Source organism: Amia ocellicauda, chromosome 16, assembly GCF_036373705.1.
Source record: "Amia ocellicauda isolate fAmiCal2 chromosome 16, fAmiCal2.hap1, whole genome shotgun sequence".
Taxonomy (NCBI): Eukaryota; Metazoa; Chordata; class Actinopteri; order Amiiformes; family Amiidae; genus Amia; species Amia ocellicauda.
In genome coordinates, this window is record NC_089865.1 from 14,054,723 (window position 1) to 14,074,993 (window position 20,271).

Here is a 20,271-nt window from a genome sequence, read left to right on the forward strand (position 1 = left end):
AGAAGTCATAGACAGTAGGTGGTTCTCCATTAGTTCCAGACAGATTTGTTCATTTTGCGCTTTGTCACTGATATTGAGCAAAGTCACTGATGTCTGAAGCTTAAGATTGATAAAGATAACACACGCAGCTTATTCCCTTAAATGTCAGTTTTATGAACACAAAAAGAACGATGAAGTGGATGTTATGTAAGCACATGGATTTGAAGATGGTTCGTAGGAAAGTGAGCAATAATGTTTCCAAAACCTTCTAAAGGAAGTTGTTTATTTATGTATTTACTTCACTCCATAGTTCATTTTAATATGCTGTGTGCAAAACAGTCATTTGTTTCAGACAGATATGGTAGTAAAGCATACTTTGGAGAATGTAATATGTTTGCCTCACTGCATTCATATCTATTTAGAATTGCCTTCATTTGCAATTCTCATTTTCCCCTTCTTAGTGGATTCTTCGGGAGCACATGGTAAATCATGATCATGACGATTATTTCATTTGGAGATTCTGCCAAAGTGACTGTAGTGATGCTGCTGATGACTGACTGGTGTTTTAGTTTAAATGCATGGCTCTAATAGTGGTGAAAAGCAGTTCAAATTCCAATGCGCATCTAACACATTCATCCAAGATAACGGTTTAAAGCATTTTAAAGTCGAACACCCCATGGTACGCAATAAAAAACAACCGCATTTAATTGAACTGAAATTAGCACTCTGAAAGATGTATGTGACACTTTCGCATTGCTATGTGCTTTTTTGTCCTCCTTAAGTTAAAGCAGATGTTAACTTAAGGTGACGTCTTAACTTCATGGATTTTGTCCGCAGTTTCCTAGATTTGAAGTCGACTAAGCAAACGATTAACCAGTGTATGTACATTAGGAGTAATATTTGTGCATGGTTCTTTTTTATGCAGCTTGCTACCATCCCAACTCAAAGCACTATTGTATTCTATAAACTGAATAACTATTGCTGCACAGAACATGTTCTGTGTTGTTCTGAAAGGATTATCAGTTAATGCCTGTTTATTCCAACACTCCGGCACCATAATCTGAATGGCTTAAATCAGCAACACCCAGCTCACACTGACATCATGTAAAAATAGACACTGATACAATGATATTTCAAGACAACATCGACATAATAGTTTACTGAGAACTCCCGCTAACAGCTGGGCCAGTGTGTACAAACTTGCTTTGCATGTACTAACTATATATAGTACTGTGCAAAATTTTTAAGCAGGTGTGGAAAAAATGCTGTAAAGTAAGAATGCTTTCAAAAATAGACATATTAATAGATTATATTTATCAATTAACTAAATGCAAAGTGAGTGAACAGAAGAAAAATCTACATCAAGTCCATATTTGGTGTGACAACCCTTTGCCTTCAAAACAGCATCAATTCTTCTAGGTACACTTGCACACAGTTTCAGAAGGAACTCAAAAGGTAGGTTGGCCCAAACATCTTGGAGAACTAACCTGTGGATTTAGGCAGCCTCAGTTGCTTCTCTCTCTTCATGTAATCCCAGACAGACTCGATGATGTTGAGATCAGGGCTCTGTGGGGGCCATACCATCACTTCCAGGACTCCTTGTTCTTCTTTACACTGAAGATGGTTCTTAATGACTTTGCTGTATGTTTGGGGTCGTTGTCATGCTGCAGAATACATTTGGGGCCAATCAGATGCCTCCCTGATGGTATTACATGATGGATAAGTATCTGCCTGTACTTCTCAGCATTGACGAGACCATTAATTCTGACCAAATCCCCAACTCCATTTGCAGAAATGCAGCCCCAAACTTGCAAGGAACCTCCACCATGGTTTACTGTTGCCTGCAGACACTCATTTGTGTACTGCTCTCCAGCCCTTCAGCAAACAAACTGCCTTCTGCTACAGCCAAATATTTCAAATGTTGACTCATCAGTCCAGAGCACCTGCTGCCATTTTTCTGCACCCCAGTTCCTGTGTTTTCGTGCATAGTTGAGTCGCTTGGCATTGTTTCCACGTCAGAGGTATGGCTTTTGTCCGCAAGTCTTCCATGAAGGCCACTTCTGACCAGACTTCTCCGGACAGTAGATGGGTGTACCAGGGTCCCACCGTTTTCTGCCAATTCTGAGTTGATGGCACTGCTGGACATCTTCCGATTGTGAAGAGAATTAAGCATGATGTGTGTCTCATCTGCTGCAGTAAGTTTCCTTGGCCGACCACTGCGTCTACAGTGCTCAATGTTGCCCGTTTCTTTGTGTTTCTTCAAAAGAGCTTGGACAGCACATCCGGAAACCCCCGTCTTCCTGGTAGAGACCTTGCTGATGCAGTATAACTACCTTGTGTCTTGTTGTGCTCAGTCTTGCCATGGTGTGTGACTTTTGACAGTAAACTGTCTTCAGCAGCCTCACCTTGTTAGCTGAGTTTGGCTGTTCCTCACCCAGTTTTATTCCTCCAGCTGTTTCTGTTTCAGTTAATGATTGTGTTTCAACCTACATATTGAATTGATGATCATTAGCACCTGTTTGGTCTAATTGTTTAATCATACACCTGACTATATGCCTACAAAATCCCTGAATTTGTGCAAGTGTACCTAGAAGAATTGATGCTGTTTTGAAGGCAAAGGGTGGTCACACCAATTATGGATTTGATTTAGATCTTTCTTCTGTTCACTCAGTTAGTTAATATAGTTAATTGATAAATATAATCTATTAACATGTCTATTTCTGAAAGCATTCTTACTTTACAGCATTTTTTCACACCTGCCTAAAACATTTGCACAGTACTGTATGTCAGGTTTGATGCTTATACAATAAGTTATGCAAGACCTTTTCTTGGAAATTACTTTTAACTGTTGTACTTGCATATAAATAAGTTACTTTATAGAAAATATAAACTTTCCCTGTGTTAATTATCCTTCCTTAACTGTCTTTGAATTCCTTGTTTTTTGTGGCTAGCCCATTGTCTGTGAATTTGATGACGACCTTAAAATGAAAGATGGAGTTGCTTGCTTTTGTTTAGAGTTCCATCATCCTGTTAATTCCGCTCTTTCCTTTACAAACGTTAACATTACAGACTCTGGCAGAGGAAGGAAGTATTTTCCACAATTAAAATTGCAATTCATTGAATTCCTGCAAATTGTTTTTGTGGTCATTGTCCATTAAATGCAATATGATTATTTGTTGTCTTGTCTTTTGTTTAGCATTATTTATTGTGTCGTGACTACATTATAATTCAATGTACTAAGAAAATTGCTGGCTGTAACCTCGGACAGGGGCTTGGTGTGAAATGGAATACAGGCTTATATTTATTTTAAACACCTGGGGTTTAGAAGTAATCAATCACCTTTTGTGTCACATACAAAATGGTTAATTTCCTGGTTTGAAGTGGATCAAACTACAATATGATTCATCAACAGTAGTTCGATTCACCTATAGTGCTCTTCTATTGATTGCAAGCTGTCTTGGTAGTTTTCTCTTTGACATATAATGTAAATTATGTGTTTTTTTATTATTTAAAGATACACTCTTTCATTCACAGCCGTGATCTCGGTCATAAACTACCCAGTCTTCATCTGTTCCTTTCTCTGTAAAACATTTGATGCATTTTCATGTGTTCACATACAACCAGTGCTTGCATATTTTAATATTTTGCAATAATACAGACTAGTGGGGCTTTAAATGTGAATGTCATTCTGTTATAGTCTGAAAGAAAGAAAAAAAAAATACTAATGTAATTTTCTGGAACAATAGAAATCTGTTATTTTCTGATATAATGCTTGATCAGCCATATCAGGTTTTTGCTGTAAATGGTACACTTTTTTCCAATTTTATTTTTCCTTAAGTTCTGAACTTGCCTGTAAATATTTTAAGGTTTCTAGCAAACCAGCAATGGATGTGTTTTTAGCTGACTGAATTCTTCAGTACTGTGATTTAAATGATGTTCAATGGTTGGCTACACAAAGCCCAGGTCAGTTACATATCAAAGCCTCTTGCTATTTTTGGAGCAATAGGATTACACATTTCTAGCCTGTTTTACCTCATTTGCAAAACTTCCATGCTGCATGTTTTGGTGTTCATGAATACGTAAAGTACCTAATGCAGAATGCAAACTCATTTCATAGTAATGATGTATAGCATTGGAAGTTCCTTACTGATTGCCTAGCCCAGATCCTTTATTTGATAAACACCATCATTTCTCACAAGGAAACATTTTCGCTCTCGTTTTACAAGCAAATAGATCTCATTTAGTTAACTCATTATCGAGACAAAATAGCTTTGTGTAATACGGATACAGGCAAATATGATGTTTGTGTTTTAATTGAATTGACGTGAGCTTTTCAATTTAATTTGTATCTCCACAAATGTTGAAGATTACTTTCTTGGTGATTTTGCTTTGTAGTGTGGCTTACCAAACATCGGATATAGGGTTTATTAAGTTTCTGATGCAGTGCAAAACCTTATATGTATATACGGTTGTAATTAAAAGTGTTCAGATTTTTTTTTTGTTGTTAAACAATGTTATTTGGTTTATTTAAAGACATATTGTTGACTAAACTATACTATGATGTATTTTCAGAGTTGAACAAAGTTTCTTCCAAGAGAAAACTGTAAAGATTCAAGCTGATGAAACTGAGTTACAGGGGTGCTTTGGCTCCAACTGTGTGTAAATGTTTGTGTGTGTGTGTGTGTGTGTGTGTATATATATATATATATATATATAATATTCAATTCAATGTATATATATAATATATATTTCAATGTACTAAGATGTATGTATGTATGTATGTATGTATATTATATATATATATATATATATATATATATATATATATATATATATATATATATATATATATATAATGTTTGAATCAATTTGCCTTCAGTGTTGGTCTGGAATACACAATGAGTACAAATTATAGGAATGTGAAATAGATTAATTTTATGAACATAATAATACATCCTTATTTCTGTATATAGACAAGTGTGCAGAGAAACTGACCATCTTTAATATAAGTTAAAGCACACATGTTAGTTGTAGTAGAGAATGTGCTAATTGAAATCAGTTACTGCATACATGTTATGTCATGGTAGATGATGTTATCAATTCTATATTTTGTTTTACTCACTGGGGTGATTCAGTACTACTAAACACATAGTTTGTGTTCATTAGTCATGCAGTGTCATACCTCTTAATTATTTTTTCTATATATAAACATGTTGGCATCATCCTAACTCGTTTCCTATATAAAAATCAATGCCGTTTTATATAAAGTTTGTGTTTTTGTACACTGTGTGAAACGTGCTGTTACTAGCAAGCATAGCTTTTCTACTTTTAGATTTTTGACCACCTGGGTTTCAGTGTTAAACAATGTTTAATCTTAAAGAAAACTGTAACGATTCCAGTTGCTTGAACTGAGTAAAGACGGGGTGTGTGTAAAAAGGAGTACTTGATTTTGTAAAAAGTTATTATAAATGTATTACTGGTTCTGTTGAATTAGAATGATGCCAAAAGTATAGAATGGGTGTAGATTCAGTCAGGGGTGAGATAACAATCATAATTAATGTATTTCTAACAATAAGCATGGGAATAACCCATGTCAACCCATGTTTACACCATGTCAAATATTTTAATGAAATAATTACATCTTTTAGTGCAGCAGTTACCAATGCAACAGCAGAAATAATGTAACAATTCTGTTGAACAAAGAAACAAAAGTGTCAGTGTGGGAACTAATCAACACAGACACTTTATTATTTTGTGTATTTTATACATTTCTGCTAATTAACAAAGAAAATGGCACAGCTCAAAGCTGGGGTTCAGAAATGATGGGTGTTGGTTGTCAGAATCTTCTTTTGGGTCTTTTGGGTTTATTGAGATGAATACCACTTGATATGCATACAATTATTACAAATACAATGTGCAGTGATTTATTTGTGATAATTGTGACTTAAATTTATCTCATGGGCATTTATTTAACCTTTTTGTCATTGAATAAGTGTCAAGCCATGGTTATTTATTATTACTCCTTTCATTATCTAGTTCTGGTCATTGTTTGAGGAATATTGCTTTATGGTAATTGTTGATGATCTCCTAACGAGTCTCTTTAATTTTTTCAGATTAAGATGTCTGGTGAAGCAGCTAGAGAAGGGTGAGGTGAATGTTTCGGACCTGAAGAAAAATATAGAATATGCAGCATCGGTTTTGGAAGCGGTATACATTGATGAGACCAGGTGAGTCGTTAGGACATAAAATGAAACCCATTTGAATGGCGTTTTTAAATTCAAATAAGTTTCAATGGCCTACTGTCTCATATTGTATTGTTGTAGTTAAACAACTCTCTCCAGTTCTCCACTGATGTTGCCCCTTTAAATGCCACATTGAAATTCAAAGTGTATTGCGTTGGCTTGTCATCGTTCTTTCGAAATGCGTTTGTGTTTCTTATCGTAGGCATATGCTGGGAGCTTTGAGATATTTTGTAATATCCTAATGTAAGGCTTGTTAACAGCTGTTAGTGTTCAGCTGTTTACACTTTCAGGCAACACACCACTAAGATTGACTGCTAACTTCTTTGCTGTTTGTGTTGTATTTCTTCATTTTTAGGGCTCCTCTCAGTTGTTTCCTTTCTGTGACTGATCTCATGCCAACGAATGGGTCATATTCACAGAAAATAGTATCGGGTCAGTTGGTAGGCATTTAGTTGTGCAGAAAGCTGAACAGATGATCAAGTGATTTAACAGAATAACAGTATTATCTCAAAATTAGCTACTGGCAGCCAGTGGTTTATACAAAAAATAAAAAGTAATCTCTGTGCTGTCCTTTTAAAGGAAAGCATTTTTAAATGTTCTTTTAGCTTGTAATGCTGACAATTGTTGTCAAGTATTATATTTAGAACAAGTTTAGTCTTAAACCATGTTTCTCATGGAAGTGTGTAAATATTTATTTTCTGATTCATGTATCGTCTTAACCTTAAAATGAAGCTGGTAGTTTGATTAAACCATGTCTCTCTTATTACAGATTGCATACAAGGTGTTTATTTTTATTTGCTTTAAATGCTGTTCAGTAGATTAGTTTGAAGGAGTTTTAAATGACGACTTTTCTTTTTAATTGCGTGAGAGGTAGATGACTCATTCCTCAGGCTTACCAATGCTGCAACACTCAACTCTGTTACACTGCTGTTCACCCATCATAATTCAATTGACAAAGACGCATTTCGGAGCAGAGCCCAGTTACTCTCAGGGCCTCAGAAATGTCATCCAATCAACTTCAATAGCAGAGAAACAGAGACTCTGTTATACTTCAGACTCGTGCTGAGTTAAAAATCGTGAAATTACCTAGAATTACGCGCAACCGAAAAAATGACATGGACAGATTAATTTTAATGTGTATAGTTTATACAGTTTTTGGAGTTCATGCAGAAATTCACAGTCAGTCACGTCAGTTATTATATTCTGGATTCATGTCACAAAGGAGTATGGTTGCATAGGCACTCTTACACGTAATTGTACTGTTGCTGCAGAAATTACTGCCTTCACTGACACCTTGTCTTTCCCTTTACAACAGATGCCAGATTGTGTTATGTTGTGTGTGTGTTCATGTGCAGGCGGTTGTTGGACACTGAAGATGAGCTCAGCGACATCCAGTCGGACTCCGTGCCTTCGGAGGTGCGAGATTGGCTGGCCTCCACCTTCACCAGGAAGATGGGCGTGGTGCGGAGGAGACCAGAGGAGAAGCCCCGGTTTCGGAGTATAGTCCATGCCGTCCAAGCTGGCATCTTTGTAGAAAGGTACAATCATCCGTTTTGATACACCAAATGTATTGTATGTTGCATTTCAGTGGAGATACATACAGCACTGAGTGTGGAAGATTGTCCGCTGGGTGATTATGGCCTTCTGATTTAAAACTTTTTGTGCCGTGTTATCTCGAGGTCACGTGATCATTTATCTCTGGATTTAAAACAATTTACGATACCTTGTAATATCGAGACCCAGAGATAAATTATCTTGTGACATATATATATATATATATATATATTTTTTTTTTTATCATGCCTTCAACAAGACACCCTAAACAGACATTAAGCTATGAAGTCTTCAAGTTGTTTGACAGCTACACAGACAGTACTGATAAGGTATTGTGATCATGAAGTGGATCATTTAAAAACAAGAAACATTTTCAAGACTTATTTTGTACAGAACAGCATTAGCCTGTCTCCATGATACTCATTTACCACATAAAACTATTGACAATTAGTATTTATTGTGAATTGTGCAAGGCGTAGCTGTGACTGATATTTAACAGTGTTGTGCACATACAACAAACTATATACAGACTTGGAATTATACATCATTTTAAATTTGAATATGAGAATGAATACTTACTCATGTTATAAAGATAACATTTTAGGAAGAAAAATAAAACGGAATTCAACATCCCTTTGTATCCCATTCATCAAAAACAAAAATACAAAAAGACTCCAGCATGACGCAAGTCAGTCATGGTATGTTGCAGAAATACAAGACATGGCTTGGTCAGGTATTACATGTGATGACATCATCAGTGTAGTATATGTATTTGTGTTCTGTTTTAGGATAAATGTACTACACCTGGAATATGATGGATGGATGGATAAATAGATAGATAGATAATAAGGTGATAGAAAGGTTTGTTCAATATAACCCTTCCTTGAAGTTCTACTTCAGTTAAAACATCTTATCTGCAACCATAGCAAACATTATAATCACGGGTTGTATCTGTAATTCTAAAACGTACAATGTGAAATAATAATAACTCAGCGATGCAGATATTTATTTTTTCCATCTGTATTATTTTATAGTTACAAATAATAACATTATTCAAGTGTGGAAATTCAGGCTGGGTGGTCCCTCAGACACTCTATATCCTTGCCTTTTCTATTATTAAGTTTGGTTATTTCTTGCTGACTACAATTCAATTCAGACTTTAGGCTGAGATATGCAGATAGTCTTAAATGTTGAAACTCATTGATAGTTATCACTGGGAATGGAATTAATTAAGTGTTTTCAGAATGACTATGAAACTGCATTTCTTTGTTTAAATTGACTGCATTTTTATCAAATATTGTCGGTCTTGTAGGTCTAGTGAACCTAATACTGCTTTGATACACATTTCATCTTGTGGTTGAAACATACTTGTATGGTTAGGGGACAAACTCCACTTCATTATTACTTAAGGGTTATTTTTTATACGTTTTTGTATTTCCAGGATGTACCGAAGGACATCAAACATGGCTGGCCTAACTTATCCTCCAGCTGTAATTGGTTCATTAAAGGTAAAGATGATTTTTAAAGCACAGATAATAATAATAATAATAATAATAATGAAAATAATAATGAAAATAGTTATAAAACATTACCAGGCCACAAGCAGTATAAGATTAATTCCAACAGAAGTTCTTTGGTTATGATGACTCTCACAGATGGCATGTGTTTGGATATAGTTGACAAAGCATTTTGATTTATTGTTTAAAAAAAAAAGGCTGCACACTTAAAATAATAATATAGATGATAAAACATGTAGCAATGTTCTGCATAATGTAGATCTGTGTTAGTATTGTGTCTGTGTGGAATTGACGTGCTGTTAAAATGTGACACTCATTAACATTTTGTCGTTTCCTGTAGGATGTTGACAAGTGGTCTTTTGATGTCTTTGCTCTTCATGATGCCAGTGGGGAACACGCTTTAAAGTTCCTGGTGTATGAACTCCTCACAAGATATGACCTCATTAACCGCTTCAGGGTCAGATTTTTTTCATTTACACATGAATGCATTTAAACTATATATGACATCCATGCTTTATATCGGATTGTTCCTCCCTTCAAAAGAGAATACCTGTTAAAAAGTGTATATTTTTATTTCTGAAAGTACTGGGAGGCGTGACATGTTTTATTCAAGAGTCAAAAAACAGAAGAAAAGCCTCCCTTTGTTTTGAATTTCAATTTCATGACTCACGTTGTCTTTTATGTGTTCTCATCACTGCATGGACACACTGTATAGTAATGCCACAGAAAAGTGTGAGGAATTACTCTCAATTTGAGCAGATGTAGGCGGTGCACCCATAAACATGCAAAACCTCCTCCATGTCTCAACAGCAAAACAAATCATCTCTGTGTCATTCTGCCAAGGCACAGCAGAATCAATTTTGTCTTCTCACTCCCATTATTCTGAAAATGCGCTCTCTCTATGATAATTCACAATACATGGCTAAGCTGTGCTTTTTATTGAACTCATATATATTTCTTTTTTCTTTAGATACCCGTCTCATCCCTTGTCTCCTTTGTTGAAGCGTTGGAAGTTGGCTACAGCAAGTACAGAAATCCTTACCACAATCTAATCCATGCAGCTGATGTTACCCAGACAACACATTATTTAATGCTTCACACAGGCATAATGGTGAGCCTTTTAAAGCGGATACCATTTTAAAAACAAGTATGTGAACCGGCCACTAGATGACAGTGTATACCTAATAAAAGCACATTAGTCTTCACTGCTGAAGCAATGTTGATGTAATAATGGCTTCCAAAGCCTGTCACTCATGGTTCATGTGCCGCTGCATGGTGGAATGAATCCCAGAATTGCAGACAGACATTTTTTGAAGGAGCCCTCAGCCTTCGCTTCAACTCAATGGCTGTGCAGCTCGTTCCAGACACCCACAGCTTGGAGAATCGGATAGCAGTTACTTCAGCAAAAATGAATTCTCTGTCATGTTTTTCTTTCAACAGCACTGGCTCACAGAACTGGAAATTTTAGCCATGGTTTTTGCTGCTGCCATCCATGACTTTGAACACACTGGGACCACTAACAACTTCCACATTCAAACCAGGTGCCAAAAGTGACTCGCCTACCAGTTTTAGATCCATTTTTAGATCTGGGTCCTATCACAGCCTGTTGATCCCCACCGATTTACACCATACAATCACAAATGCATACAAGCATCCTCTAAAGAGCTGCCCTTGTTTTTGTGATTTAAAAAAATTAATTAACTGCTAATTAATTTCTGCCTTTTGATTCCCAATTTGGAACTGAAAATGACTATTCAATCTGACTCACCGCTACAAGGCCTGCGCCCAACCAGGAGAGATGACACTTCCATCTATGCATCCTCCAAAATGTGCAGGCAAAGCTAATTTTAGATTTAGCAACAAGAATCGTGATTGAAAGTGTTTTTTTTTTTTTGTCCCCCCCCCATAGTCCTAGAACACAGCTATATCTGGACAGCCACTTCTCCCCGATCTCATGTGTGTACATACCAGCACAGTTTCCTTTGAGAAACCAAAATCTGTAGCAGTCGTTGCGGGTCAGACTGATTCTTCCCGTTAGTTTGGCAGTCGAGTGTCACCTCACATGGAGGCAAGGAAATTATCTGTGATTACAACCTCCCTGCATTCCTCTGAACCCGAATTCCCCACTAAGCTCTGGCAGCCTCCAGAGCCAAAGACTGCAGATGGCTCTAGCTTGGTATAGAAAATAGGATTCTTGTTTAGCTTCCACTTTTAGACATCATTAATTATATGTACGTCTAATGTATCTCAATAAGATCTTTTTTTTTTACATTTTTCTTTTTAATGTATGTGTTCTGCATAGTGTTTGCTGAGCAGTTATTGGATAAGAACACCCTTCTTTAAAACCTTGGTATAAAACAGCCACCACGTTACTGATAGCTTACTGTGGAACATTGCAGTGGTGCCATTTATTTGTTGCAAATGTCTTTTTTGGGGGGCGGGGGTTACGTTTCTTGACAGTTTGTGTAGAAAACGGTAGAATATTGGAATCAAACTAGTTTTTCATGAATACGGCGCTGGTTCTAATGACTCTTTCTTGCTTTGCGTAGGTCAGACGTGGCTATATTCTACAATGACCGCTCTGTCCTTGAAAATCATCATGTAAGTGCCGCATATAGACTTATGCAAGACGATGAAATGAACATTCTGGCCAATCTGTCAAAGGATGACTGGCGGTAAGATGCTCTCTGCTCATAGCTCCAACTTATAAGTGCTCAAACTGCCAGGAGGGGAATCTTTTGGGCTGTGTTTTTTAATTAAAGCCTGTTAATACTCCTAAATATCACTGTGTGTCAATAGAGCCAATTGCATAGCAAGTACAGTTTTCTGCTTCTTGTCTGTTGGCGGTTGAATATGCATGCCAGAGAAAGTCGGGTACAGTTATAGTCATGTGATCATGCCACATAAACTTGGAAGCAAGAGTATGAAGTGTATCAAACACCTTATGGATATTTCTGTTTCATTCCTTTGTTATTTAAAAGTGGCAATTTTTAATAATACATAATATTATAAAACATAAATCTCTAAATATGCAGAGATGTATTGTTTCACTACTGAACTGTTTTTTTCCATACATACCACAAACTGCAAACACATTTAAGGAAACACTTTTATAAACTCTAAAGCATGTAATCTGAAAAACAGCAGGTTCACTGTGTACTTCACAGCCACAGACACAGCTGGACCAACAATCACACACTGAAGGAGGCCCGATTCTGGTGTTAAATCCCCAACAGCCATGTCTGTGTCAGTACACCACACTGGCTTGAAGAATAATATATCCTGAGAGAGTGCTGATGCTTTTGGGAATTCTTAAAAAAACACATTGCTCTGTCTTCTTGCTTCACGCTGTCTGGGCATCCAGGGAACTCCGGACGCTGGTGATTGATATGGTGTTGTGTACAGATATGTCTTGCCATTTCCAGCAAATCAAAACCATGAAAAATGCTCTTCAGCAGCCAGAGGGGTGAGTGTGCTTTTACTTTCTTGTGTGCATCTGAAGTGAAATCTCAGAACCCCCTTTCCTGGCTAATCCGGCGCTGTCTTTGGTGCACAGGATAGACAAGGCCAAAGCCATGTCTCTGATGCTGCACGCCGCCGACATCAGCCATCCGGCGAAGTCCTGGAAACTGCATCACCGATGGACCGGGGCGCTGATGGAAGAATTCTTCAGACAGGTAGCAACATCAAGAGTGTAGATGTTCCTGCTCTGAGACCCAATATTGTCATCTAATACATGTCATTCTATGTTGGTCTTGCAACACTGTTGTCTTAGTCTGAATTCCTTCGGTGTTGTTTTTCCAAGTACACAACTGAGTTGCACTTTAACCACACACTGAAATCCCAATGCTTTGTCATATAAAAATGGATAGAGTACTTTTATCTGAATTCCGGTTCGTGAAGCATTGCTTTTATATAGCTCTGACATTGTTTATACAATTGCACTGTGCAATATCATTTAGCTAAGGCTTCCTTACCTACTCTAAACAATTCTGACACTTCTTTAATCAAACTGTTTATATCGGTGGCTAAGTGCAGAAGCAGTCAAATAGTTTGCAGTTTATAATTTGTTTACAGTGATACACAAGTACAGTAATCAGATTATACTTTAAATATGAGGTGAAAACGGCACATATTGGAACAGGACAAGAATGCTCTGCCAGGGTGAGTCACGTGATGAAGTTACAGTTCCTTTAATCGTCTGACGCACTGAAGAGTTTCTTTGTGTTATTTCTTATGGATCTTTAGTCTTGACAGCCGTTGTGAAGATGAAGAAACATGGCAGTAGACAAATAGTGTATCAACCGAGGCACATAGAAAAGAAAATGAACCCAATTGTAAATTACATACAGAGGCATTTTACACAAATCTGTTATAAAAGTGTGAGTGTCTCTTTCTCAAAGAATGGGAATACTGCATATTTTTTGTCAATTAGAAAGCTGGAAAAAAACTATATAGGATTTATGTTTTTTTCATGGCTGCAGTGTACACTGTCTGCTCTTGTATGGTCAACAGCTTTTATCAATATATAAGACTGTTAGAGCTATCAAGTATATTTTGATGAAAAAATGTTTTTTCTGTAGCTTTAACAGGCATTTCTTGTCTTTTTAGGGTGATAAAGAGTCTGATCTGGGGCTGCCGTTCTCTCCTCTGTGTGACCGCAAGGCAACAATGATTGCACAGTCACAGATAGGTGATTCTATTTAAAAATATATATGTATATTTTACTAGATTATGGAAACTGCTTAAGGTTAGTCATAGACTGTAATTGTGTAATTTGTTCAATTTCTTTCCTGTACGTGTTAGTTTATTATTGTATATGCCTTTAGTAGTATGAATCAGCAATAAGCTTTTCTGTAAGGTGCCAACTAATTAGTTATCACATACTGAGAAAAAAAAATCTACTAATGGTTTATGTTAACATCATTCATTTATTGTATTCTGACTGACAATAAAATAAGTATCTATCTAATGTATGAATCATATTCTTCTCTGCAGGGTTTATTGATTTCATCGTAGAACCAACATTCTCTGTTCTAATTGAAGCAACAGAGAAGATTATAACTCCTCTTATAGAGGAAGCTTTAAAATCAGGGGGCTCTGGAGTTCGAAGATCCAGGTAAGGCATTATTTTTTAGCGTGTGAACCATGCCTTGTCAGAAAACCAAAGATACAGTCAAATGTGTGTGCATGAGAAGTAACAGACAATGAATTGTGCTGTAAACTGAACACATAACATCACACAGTTTACAATGTGTGGGGGAAAAAATGGGGGGAAAAATATTGAGCATATATTTTTAGACACATTCAGTGTTTTGGGCTTATACAGCCAAGACTTGTAGTCACTCTAAAATAAAGCACATGGAATAATCACCATCATCATCATAGTTTTTCCAAATAACTGTGTTATTAGAGAGTGGCTGTAGTGCTTTTCTTTTATATCCACCAACCTTTTGTTGCTAAAAAACAGGCAACAATGAACCTTGTCATTGCAGCTCTGATTGAACCAGATAATACAAGGCTGTTATTACATCCCAGCAAAGGCAATCTTGACAGAGAGAATGCATTGACCATTGCATTGATTCAGTGCCAGAAATATTTGTGAAGATGCTGAATTCAAATTTAAATTACTCTTAGATAAGCAATCATTAGAGCAACTTAATAAACTCTGATGTGACGAAGCATAGTAAACAAAAATTAAGCTTAAACAATGACGAACAAAGTGTCATCAGCATTATCATTTCAAGGAACAGCTTCTGATTTAATTGAAATACATCAGAGCACTTTGTCCTGGTTATTACATCAAGTTGCAACAGCCTTCCTTAGACACCAGCAAATATTCATGCAGTTCCCTAAGACTGCTTTGTGTGTCAGACAAACAAAGACTGCATTTCTATTACATCACAGGATTCCTAAATGTTCTGGGGGCTTTTGAATGCACTGATATTGCAATGAAAACTCATTCGGGAAACAGCATTGTTTTCATGAATAGAAAGATCTTTCACAGTGTAAATATTCAGGTTACCTGCGATGCTTAAATAACGATAGCTGGTGTGACTGCAGAATACTCGAGAACCTGTCAAACCTTCAAAGCGACTCAAACTGACTGGAGAAAGTGAATGTTGTACCTGAATTAATTTTAGGATATTTAAATATGTTAGTGACTCACTGTACTACAGTTGATGTGAATATTTTCAACATATGCTACTGAAACTGAGAAGGAGGTTCGCTATTTTCACTGGTCTACCGTACAAAGTTGTGTAATTAGATTTCCATCTCTTGTAATATCAACACTAGTTTGTTTTTTTGCAGTTGGTAAATGTGAGGTGATAGTTATGCTATATTTTTACACTACATCTCATTCTTGAATTCTGCAAACGACCGGGGGCTACAGATTTGCAGGATTTTAGAGTACATAATCAGTCCATTGTGTTCTGCTTCCAGTTTGAACAGTGGGGGACCAGGCACAGTTGTGGAGTCTGTGCAGAGACACAGTGCTGCGGATCAAGGCTCTTCCACTGATTACTCCCTGTCCAACATTGACCTGAAGCATTTCCGACACAATATTGCAGATGTGATCCAGCAGAACAAAGAGAGGTGGAAGGATCTTGCAGTTCAAGGTAATTCACCAGTGCTCCCATTATAGTTTGTCATGTTAGATTAGGGACTTTGTCATATTTTAACTGAATATGTAGAGGAACTAACAGTCAGGTGAATGTTGTTCAATTCCTTTCCCAAGAAGCTGGGAGTTCTTTGTTTCCATGTTTCTTAAATACTTTTCCCCCCCTTTTGTTTTATTTTAAAGAGCAGGCAAGAAAAGAAGATGAATCCTCCAGCATAGACCGCAAGCAAACTGACAAAGCATGTGATGTCACAGAAATAACAGAAGTCAGATTAACACGGACGAGTTGTGACAGTGGGAGTGAATCAGAGTCTGAGTTGAAGTCCTTCAATGAACTAAACAATACCAATACATCCAATAACTCTTCCCAGGATATCCTCAATCAGGACGGTCAGTCTCCGTCTGCGCCAGTGGAGGCGGGCTCCTCAGATTCCACTTCCGGCATCTGGAATCGAAGTCCGGATAGGCTCCCGTGGAATGGTAATTCCCTTTACCTGGCAGTTAGAGATCCGTAACTCACATCATTTTATTCTGAACATAAAGCACTGAGTCCAATGGTTACATTCTTTCCTGTTACATTTCTTTAAACAAAAAACAGTGTACACTCCCACACGTAGGGCTGTTTTTCCTTTTTTTTCCTCTAAGCCCCTTACTTCTGAGTAGGTCATAGCTTGTAATGGACTTATGAGAGACAGAGACCTGGTCGGTAATCACAAGAGATTATGAAACAAACTCAATTCATGTTATTTTGAATAATAATCATAATAGTCATTCTGCTTGTACATGTGTTAGCCTGGAAATCTACCTTCACTCCAAAGGTTTGACTGCCACCTAGTGTAACATCTATGTGTGCATCTACCCAGAAAAAGTGAACAATGCTTACTTACTTACCTAATTATAGATCAGAATTTGATTGACCATTCTGGTGCTGCCAAAGCCAGTGTGTAAAGTGATCATTTTGTTGTTTCTTCCAGAAAAGAAACGCTCTGCAGCTGTGGAGGACGAAGCTCAGAAATCTTAATTTAAACAGCTGAAACTTGGCTTCCCATTTTTTTCTTTTAATGTATTGTTATTTATTAAATATGGGGTTGCTATTCCCCTTTGCACCATAATAAGCATTTTCCTTTATTGACATATTTTATGAGATGTTAGGGGTGTATACCTTTTAAAAGCCATTTCCTGTATACAAGCTTATTTGCTGCCCAATTTCAGAGCATTAGTAGGCACACATCCAGGATTTTAAATTCTGTAATGCTCTGATGACACCTATAAATGGATACAGCATGTATTTTCACATAACAAACCCAAAAGTCTGTTTCTTACTTAGCGGAATGAAAATGGACACAGAATGGGACAACTACCTATTGAAGTCTTTTCAGAATTCTTTCCTTGCTTCCTGGAGTCTTTGATAAAGGTGTCAGACAAATTATTTACAACTACTACTACTACTACTACTACTACTACAAAGTTTCAAACCGATAATGTATTACTTAAAAATGTTACAGTTGAGTAAACCACACTGTTGATGGCAGAAAGTACATGACTGTGACTTGTCAAAGTGGCCCTGTTCATTTAGTCAAAGGAAGGATGTTTTCCAAATATTTAACTATAATCTTGGCAGCAGAACGTTCTCCAGTAATTCATTGACGGTCAGGTTTTATTATGATTTAGTTTTTATGCATGTTTTCTTGTCTGGAAACTGATGTTTAAGACATACTTCGTGCTCTGCTTTACACTTCGTTTCCTCTGCATTGAATCATCACGTCTCTCACTTTTGTGCATTTCACCAAAATGTACTTGAAGTCAGTATTTTAAGAATGTTGCCTTAATGTCTTCATTGGGACCTGCAGAGAAGAAGTGAGCGAAACTGGAAAACATCCAGGTAGTTTACTTTAACTTTAATAGTTAAACTTAATACTCACATTATTGTATTTGGTTTTCTGTTTATGAGCACATTTACTGTTTTAGTGGGAAAAGAAATACAAAGTGCCTTCAGTGGCCTGGTCATTAAAGGCCTCCACCTGGGGTACAGGATGTGTTGTACAGGGAGGACACAGCCGGCTGGAGTCCAGGCTGTCGCTGGCCAGCTGTGATGGGTGATCCCAGAGGAGGCACACAATTAAGCACAATAACACAAGTATTGTATTTCACAATGCAACATTTTGTTATTCTACATTTATAATACTTTTAAATATATATTTTGTATTACTGTATAGTTATGCATTGGCTTATTTATTAAGGATGCATATTGTGATATTTGCAACTGTAAGGTCTGGCTGAGCTTTTTGGTGTGTGTAAAATATGCTTAGACTGTGGGTGGTAAACACAGTACATTCATTAGACCTTTACAAGTTAGGAACTGTAGTTTGATTCATCAGAAATCAAAGTCTCATGAATTGGTTGCTAAGATACGTATCTTTCTCTTGCAGGTACCGTAGGAGGAGATGTATTCATATGTCATTGTTTTTTGTTTGTACCCCTCTGTCTTGGGACAGACAGAGGATCATCATATGAGCTGGAGATTTTGCGAAGGGCACTGAAGACCCACTTGAGAAGAAGAGATTGATTTGAGTCTTTTGGAACTGACTCAGGAGTGGTAAGATGTTTTTCAATCCCAATGCCATCAGTCAGATGCCTGGAATGACTCTTGCAACCTCCAATCCCATGCAGGTGAAGCAGAAAATGAAACACAGTTGTGCTGTATTGTCTGTGTGATATTTTTCATGATAATGGGCTATGGGCAGGTCTGTCTAGACTTGGATGCACTTCAAAGATAAGTTTAAATACCAAGGTAGTTTTGGGGAAAATTACATAGATTTTAAACAATTAATATCACTTTCGATGATGATAATCGTGTGATAAGCTGTGTTTATCTTTGCAGTTAAATTAGACAGGTGAATATATATTTAAAGTTTGTTATTCTGGTTGTTAAATCTGGTTGAGGAGAAGCTATGCAAAGACTCCCACGCTCATTTCTTTTTACTGAACTATAGCATATCATGAAGTGTGAGCCTTTTCCACTTAAGATAAATATTGATTAGACTAAACTGTTTATCCACATGGCTTTGCTGCTCATTAAAAGAGAAGATACTCAGAACACATGTGTAACTATTCTATTTGGACTAAATAAATAAATAAAATATATGTAGCATATGGTAGTGTGATTACCTTGGTTAGGATTTTGTTTCCTTCAGGGGGAGCTGTAATAGGACACTGGTAGATTATCCATAGAGCTCTATAGTAAAAATATAGTATTGACCTGCAATTTGAAACCACAGCTTCAAGCAGTAATTATCTACTTTATCTATCCCATCCACAAAACCCTGCTATATTGATACTTTTAAGAATCACAGGTTGCTTTGCTTTACTATAAAAAAAAAGACTAATAAGTCTGTCCCCCTCCCATTTTCTATTTCACCGTTTTCTTTTTTTGCCACGACTAAACTCAATGGCATCTTCCTGGCCTACAGCAGTGTGGTACTTCCAGTAAATAACATTTTCTCCCAGTAGGGCAACGCAGGCGATCCCTCCTCCAGGGAGACTGAAGTATCGGTTTCCAGTGCTCAGAAGACTGGAGAGCCACACACACGTTCATGCTGCCATGCTGGTAATCTATAGTCCACATCATGATTAAAAAAATAATTGGATAATTGAAACTAAAAGAAAAATGTTTTAAGGTTTGGCCAGATACAAGGTAACATTTTTATATTGGCTTTTAACTGTAAGAAAATACCAAATAAGTAAAACTGAGTATTATTTGTAGTAGTAGTAGTAGTAGTAGTAGCATTTCATGAAAAAGGGAATTCTCAGCCATCATTATATACTGATCCGTATTACTGATATCAGCCAGACCTGAGCTTTACTCATGTTGTAGTGTCTTTGCATAGCTGTTTGAGGAATAAATCAAGATGAATAACGCAATTCAAATTTGGATAACTGTATACAAAACCAAAAAAAAAAAATAGGGATACAATATGTATGATGAAAAAATATTCAGAATGTATATATTTGTTTACTTTAGTTAAATAAATAGACATGAAGCCTACAATCACAATTTAGACAAGTTTAAATTAAGTATAATTTGTGTATTTTAGCAATACATAGGTCAAACTTTTAAAGATCCCAGAAGGATGATGTGATAGTTTATCCATTATGTGTTTTGTTTTCCAATAACTGCTTGGTAAAGAGTTTGCAATGTGAAATTATTTCTACATGACACGATCATTGCCTAAATTGCCATAAAAATCATTAGATCGAGTCCCTGACCTGCTATTTCTTATTATTAAATTAATACTTAGTGTTTTCAAAGGCACTTACACAGAATATACATAAACATTTATCAATATTAGATCATATA

The 20,271-nt window shown here is 36.6% G+C and overlaps 1 protein-coding gene across 4 annotated transcripts in view; it reads left to right on the forward strand.

Moving 5' to 3' along the window:
• The window catches only part of pde1a (phosphodiesterase 1A, calmodulin-dependent), an 89,005-nt gene extending 68,855 nt beyond the window's left edge, over window positions 1-20,150 (forward strand). For 3 of the 4 annotated variants that reach the window (XM_066687265.1, XM_066687267.1, XM_066687268.1), the window contains 14 exons: window positions 6,093-6,206; window positions 7,577-7,759; window positions 9,217-9,283; window positions 9,633-9,749; window positions 10,263-10,403; window positions 10,733-10,833; window positions 11,842-11,967; window positions 12,657-12,758; window positions 12,849-12,969; window positions 13,904-13,985; window positions 14,291-14,411; window positions 15,737-15,912; window positions 16,098-16,394; window positions 16,889-20,150. In XM_066687265.1, the coding sequence (XP_066543362.1) occupies window positions 6,093-6,206; window positions 7,577-7,759; window positions 9,217-9,283; window positions 9,633-9,749; window positions 10,263-10,403; window positions 10,733-10,833; window positions 11,842-11,967; window positions 12,657-12,758; window positions 12,849-12,969; window positions 13,904-13,985; window positions 14,291-14,411; window positions 15,737-15,912; window positions 16,098-16,394; window positions 16,889-16,935 (1,795 nt within the window). In that variant the 3' untranslated portion in view covers window positions 16,936-20,150. Of the gene's footprint in view, window positions 1-6,092; window positions 6,207-7,576; window positions 7,760-9,216; window positions 9,284-9,632; window positions 9,750-10,262; window positions 10,404-10,732; window positions 10,834-11,841; window positions 11,968-12,656; window positions 12,759-12,848; window positions 12,970-13,903; window positions 13,986-14,290; window positions 14,412-15,736; window positions 15,913-16,097; window positions 16,395-16,888 lie in introns of those variants that run through there. The other variant, XM_066687266.1, reaches the window with a different exon arrangement.
• Window positions 20,151-20,271: the final 121 nt, after the last annotated feature.